This window comes from Culex quinquefasciatus, chromosome 3 (genome assembly GCF_015732765.1).
Source record: "Culex quinquefasciatus strain JHB chromosome 3, VPISU_Cqui_1.0_pri_paternal, whole genome shotgun sequence".
Taxonomy (NCBI): domain Eukaryota; kingdom Metazoa; phylum Arthropoda; class Insecta; order Diptera; family Culicidae; genus Culex; species Culex quinquefasciatus.
The window spans coordinates 54,437,716-54,443,431 of NC_051863.1; the positions used below are offsets into that span (position 1 = coordinate 54,437,716).

At 38.9% G+C, this 5,716-nt stretch overlaps 1 protein-coding gene across 1 annotated transcript; it reads right to left on the reverse strand.

Moving 5' to 3' along the window:
* Positions 1–377: 377 nt before the first annotated feature.
* Positions 378–1,103, reverse strand: LOC6045458 (endocuticle structural glycoprotein SgAbd-5). Its single transcript, XM_038265723.1, has 5 exons — positions 953–1,103; positions 712–884; positions 624–653; positions 512–532; positions 378–450 (listed from the first exon to the last, which is right to left on the reverse strand). Exons 1-5 carry the CDS (start codon positions 1,096–1,098, stop codon positions 383–385), a joined length of 438 nt encoding a protein of 145 aa, XP_038121651.1. The 5' UTR covers positions 1,099–1,103; the 3' UTR covers positions 378–382.
* Positions 1,104–5,716: the final 4,613 nt, after the last annotated feature.

A 5,716-nucleotide genomic window follows, 5' to 3' on the forward strand; every position in this document is an offset into this window, starting at 1 on the left:
AGAGTGTAACAATGTTCTACAAAGTTGTAGAACAGATAATTACAAAAAAAATGATATGTAAACATAAGGGGTTTACTAATAATAAACATGAGTCATCGCGATTTTACGAAAAAATGTTTTGAAAAAGTTACTTTTTGCGTACTACACTTGCAATCAAAGATTTTAATTAAAATCTAGAAATGACAAAATTTTGTGCCTTGTTCCAGAAACCTTTGAAATACATACTCGATATGTTATCTTATATGTGAGACAGGTTTGCCTTACCATTAGATTTTAATCATTTGTCCAAGACCAAGGATGATCGGAATAACAAACTATATTTATTGTTTTATGAATGAGTACCGTTCTCGATCAAAACTTTATTTATATTCCATAAATTAACCTAGTAAAATGCAAGCACTTTTGGATCTAATCCTTGATCGTACCCGGGCTTTGATGGACTTTCTTCTCCTGAAATAATCAACGTTTTTGAATATTTGAGAATAATTCGGTAGAGATAATACCCGCATACCAAAATCTGGAGCATAACCAACTGAAATAAAGAAAATTTAAAAAAATATAAAGAGTTGAGGAATGAACGACTTGTGAACATTCGATCATCATCGGATGCATAGAATACAAACCTGGAGGTACAGTAGTGTCTTCGTCACCGACTGAAACATAACATTGATATTACTCTGTGTTTTTCAGCTTCATCCACTTGCTACTCACCAATGATTGTTGGATGATAGCCAGTTTCATCTGCGTAGTACTCAACCGTATACTTGACACCATCGGGAGCAGTGTAGCTGTAGGACCCCCTTATTACCAATGCCTCCGACCCGTCCGGCAATTCCTTTGTATAACCATCCTGAGTTGCGTACCGTCCGTCACTCAGTTCGTAGCTGCTCATTTTCAAAACAAACAATTAAACTTTTGAATCTCTGAACTTCCGTCCAAAAGACCTACACACCCCCATTCGTACCCGCTATCTTTCAGGTTGTTGTACTGTTCAACGACCTTCAGCTGGGAACTGCTGTCCCCGGTTGGAACACCTTGAACTACAATTTCACCTCCTAAAATAGCCACAACCACTAAACTTCGCAATGCGATGTGCATTTTGTTGATCTGCTACTACTCGACTGAATCATAGATGGGAGGAGAAGCATCTTCAGTGGCCTCATCTGACTGACGAGCAGTGAACAGGTTTTTGTGCGGAAGATTTCGGAAGATCGCCCGCAGTTCATTAGCCTGGACGAATGCCGCGAAGCTGTGAAAGAACTCGAGAGGGAGGCCGCTCGAGTGTGGAAGAATTAGGCATAGGGCAAGTTGTAGATGGATTGGTTGTAATTAAATACACATTTGCGAAATCTTTTTGGGTTTGGTTTATTTTAAAACAAGGAGTTCAATCACCAATATGTACAATTCACAAAAATTCCGAGTAGACAGTTATTCTAGCTAATATTTTCAATCCATTTTCTATTCTTAGACTAATGGTGATCAAACAGTGAGGTCCATTTTCTCGACGCTGCCCTCGCGATATTCCATCTATCTCCAAATATTGGCGCGCTCGTCGGCTGCCGTATTTTGCCCCTGAGGTGTGCGACTTGGCCATTTTTACTTCTGCGAACAGGGGGAGGGAAGATATCTAGCCATCTCTCAAACAACAGTATTAGTACTAGCGGGGCTCAACCATTGTGTTTATGCAAATTTACCTCAAGTTTTTCATCTCGTCTCCGCGTAGTTGGAGTGGTTGAGGGATAGTGGGAGGAACTGTTGAAAATTTGAAGACTAGAAGACTTGAAGACTTGAAGACTTGAAGACAAGAAGACTTGAAGACTTGAAGACTTGAAGACTTGAAGACTTGAAGACTTGAAGACTTGAAGACTTGAAGACTTGAAGACTTGAAGACAAGAAGACAAGAAGACAAGAAGACTTGAAGACAAGAAGACAAGAAGACAAGAAGACAAGAAGACAAGAAGACAAGAAGACAAGAAGACAAGAAGACAAGAAGACAAGAAGACAAGAAGACAAGAAGACAAGAAGACAAGAAGACAAGAAGACAAGAAGACAAGAAGACAAGAAGACAAGAAGACAAAAAGAGAAGAAGACAAGAAGACAAGAAGACAAGAAGACAAGAAGACAAGAAGACAAGAAGACAAGAAGACAAGAAGACAAGAAGACAAGAAGACAAGAAGACAAGAAGACAAGAAGACAAGAAGACAAGAAGACAAGAAGACAAGAAGACAAGAAGACAAGAAGACAAGAAGACAAGAAGACATGAAGGCATGAAGACATAAAGATTGATTTTTTGTCCGAAAATTCCCAGCATCAGTCCACTGTGCGCCATCAACCGTAGTCTCCCGTCCACGGCTTGGTCGGTCGATGGTCCTTTCATCTTGATCCGTTTGGCTGCTACTCTAACGGGGACAGTTCTTTTCGTGCACGAGAGTGTCGTCCTGAAAAGTCTTCTCAATGAAGGGGAAGCCGTCCGATAAGACACTGTCGATCCTGGAAGGGGGTGGCGAGAGAGAAAAGAAGACAGGGAAAACGATTACATTTTGTCCATAGTTGCTTCCTTTGGACCGATGGCCGCCAGGGAGATGTTGACGATTCCCGGGGAATGGAGGGGGCGGGCGATAGCGTTCGATACAACACAATAAAGAACTTCGCCGGTGACGATGCTGTCCGATGGTTTTTGGGAAGGCTGGAGGGTGCGATTCGGTGAAACTTTTTGGACAGATGCTGGAGGTAGCTCGAGGCCAAGGATCGAATGAATTTCAATCGAGTAGTTTCGATGGGGAATGGCTTCGAAGATGGCAAATTGTATCGATTTAATGTTTTTTGAGAAAGTCTCTCTTTTGAAGACTTTAAAGTGAACAAAGGTACAAGTCTTCAAGTCTTCAAGTCTTAAAGTCTCTCAGTCTTAAAATCATCTCGTCTTGAAGTCCTTGAAGTCTTCAATTCTGGCTACAAATTGTATGCAATTTTTTCAGGACACTTCAATACCGTTATCCGCCCTGAACGATGTTCCCAGGAAGATTGACTACCCAAAATTGCCTATCGCACCCATTTTTCGTGGCACTTTCTAAATCCGCAAATTAACGATCAATCTCCCGTTTCAATATACCTGTATCTCCGCTGAAACTTATTTGCAAAACGACAATACGTCAGCCCCGGCAATGCAAAACCCGAGGACCAGTAAGAACTTCAACGTCTTCAACCCTAGAAAAGAAGGGATGCAAATTGAATCCGGTGTGCGAGCCGGGTCCGCCGCCAGGATGTGCATTTGTGGCGAATCTCCACTCGGTGAGTGAAGAGTCCCGAAATTGCATCTGGCTGGCGCTCTCCTCTCTCTGTCAAGGATGTGCAGTGCTACCTGATGCCTCGAGGGGATTTTCATCCCAAATAACGAGAATACGGTAACCCTTTCTTCTGCCGTTCCCAGGCGTCCTTCCCGAAAAACGCCACCGGCAAAGTTCATCGAACATTTCTCAGGAATCAATTGAGCTGAGGTCTTCCCGTCTTCGGGAAGCCGTGTAGCAACACCCCGGGTCCAAGAACACCGAAAACGGGGTGAGGAATCAAATTATTTTGTCTGTCAGGGCATGAACGAAGATCGGCTATAATTTTGGCACACCAACCAAGTCGGCAGTTTCACTTCTTCGGGGTTCGGGCTTAAAATCCGGAAAGAAAAGAAAGCGTTCGCAAGGAGAAAGAGGTATCGATCCCAAGGATTGCGAAAAGGGGTGCAGCAGTATTTCACGTGAGAAAAGTGCAATATTTGCATCCGTTTAATCTGCATAGTGATGCGAATTTCAATATATCAAAGTTTTAGCCTGGCATTTGTCAGGATCGTGGGAAACGTGGAAAGAAATGTGTGGTCTTGGGAAAAGGTGATTAGGGAAGAGTTGAAGAAGAAGAGCATTTGAAAGGGCAATTTCTAACGGAAATTTGCTACAAAAGAATGTTCGTTGCAATTTGAGCATACTAATAAGCCAGTAACTGCTAAGCCTTAAATCAACATATAAGATAACAGAAAACAGTCGGGTCAGCAGAATGTTTAAATTCCATACCTAAAGAGTTAAGATTAAAAAGTAATTTCAGACAGGGAATGCGAATTATCTAGAAACGCATGAAAATCTGGGGAAATGACAATCAAAATTTTTCTTCAAGATATTTCATGAGTAATTTTGTGTTTTTTTATCTGTGTTCTTATATTTAAAATATTAAATTGACATCTTGAAGTATCTTTATGCAAAGAAATTTAAAAATAAATACAGCAGCTTAATTTTTATATGTTTTAACTAACTTTTAAATAAAATTTTTGTACCAGAATACTAAAAGGTAAATATTATCCAATATTATGAAAAATACAGTTTAATTGTGTACCCATTTTCAGTTATATCAAAAAGAAATTCAAAAAACTGCAAAGAAGGTTTTGTACTCCAGGACCCTCTGTGATGGGACATTGTATTTCTATGAATACCCTGGACTCTATTTGCCGTGGTTATAGCGCCACAACTCGCTCTGATAATAGATCATAGAAACCTTAATTCTTTCGAAATATTTACTGAACATATTTTATTTCATTATTTAAAGATATTCCAGTTTTTTACGTTGAATGTTTTTAACAAGGGGGTAATTCTCCGTCAACTCACACAGCAGTTGCCCCGACCCCTCTTCGATTTGCATGAAACTTTGTCCTAAGGGGTAACTTTTGTCCTTGATCACGAATCCGAGGTCCGTTTTTTGATATCTCGTGATGGAGGGCGGCATGACCCTTCCATTTTTAACATGCGAAAGAGGTGTTTTCAGTAAACGGTGATGAGATAGAAATTTGTGTCAAAGGGACTTTTATGTAAATTAGACGCTCGATTTGATGACGTACTCAAAATTCCGAAAAAACGTATTTTTCATCGAAAAAACGCCAAAAAGTTTTGAAAATTCTCATTTTCGTTACTGACTGTAAAAATTTGAAACATGTCATTTATGGGAAATTTAATGTACTTTTCGAATCTACATTGTCCCAGAAGGGTCATTTTTTCATTTAGAACAAAATTTTTCATTTTAAAATTTCGTGTTTTTTCTAACTTTGCAGGGTTATTTTTTAGAGTGTAACAATGTTGCACAATGTTGTAGAGCAGACAATTACAAAAAAATTGATATATAGACATTAGGGGTTTGCTTATAAACATCACGAGTTATCGCGATTTTACGAAAAAAAGTTTTGAAAAAGTTGGTCGTCATCGATCATGATTATTCATGGTCACCCGCGACAGACACGGACGACGAAACAAAGAGAAACGTAAAAAGTAACTTTTTCAAAACTTTTTTTCGTAAAATCACGAAAACTCGTGATGTTTATAAGCAAACCCCTTATGTCTATATATTAAAATTTTTGTAATTGTCTGCTCTACAACTTTGTAGAATATTGTTACACTCTAAAAAATAACCCTGTAAAGTTAGAAAAAACACGAAATTTTAAAATGAAAAATTTTGTTCTAAATGAAAAAATGACCCTCCTGGGTCAATGTAGATTTGAAAAGTACATTAAATTTCCCATAAAATGACATGTTCCAAAATTTTTTACAGTCGAGTAACGGAAAATGGGAGATTTTTTAAAACTTTTTTAGTGTTTTTTTCGATGAAAAATACGTTTTTTCGGAATTTTGAGTACGTCATCAAATCGGGCGTCTAATTTTACATAAAAGTCCCTTGGACACCAAATTTCTAT

What these genes read in the sequence shown, in the direction of transcription:
- LOC6045458 (XM_038265723.1), bottom strand. Translation starts at nt 1,098, where the DNA reads ATGCACATCGCATTGCGAAGTTTAGTGGTTGTGGCTATTTTAGGAGGT. An exon ending in GATAGCGGGTACGAATGGGG is followed by an intron (nt 885 to 952) that starts GTGTGTAGGTCT and finishes GAAAATGAGCAG; the next exon opens with CTACGAACTGAGTGACGGAC. An exon ending in CTATCATCCAACAATCATTG is followed by an intron (nt 654 to 711) that starts GTGAGTAGCAAG and finishes GTTATGTTTCAG; the next exon opens with TCGGTGACGAAGACACTACT.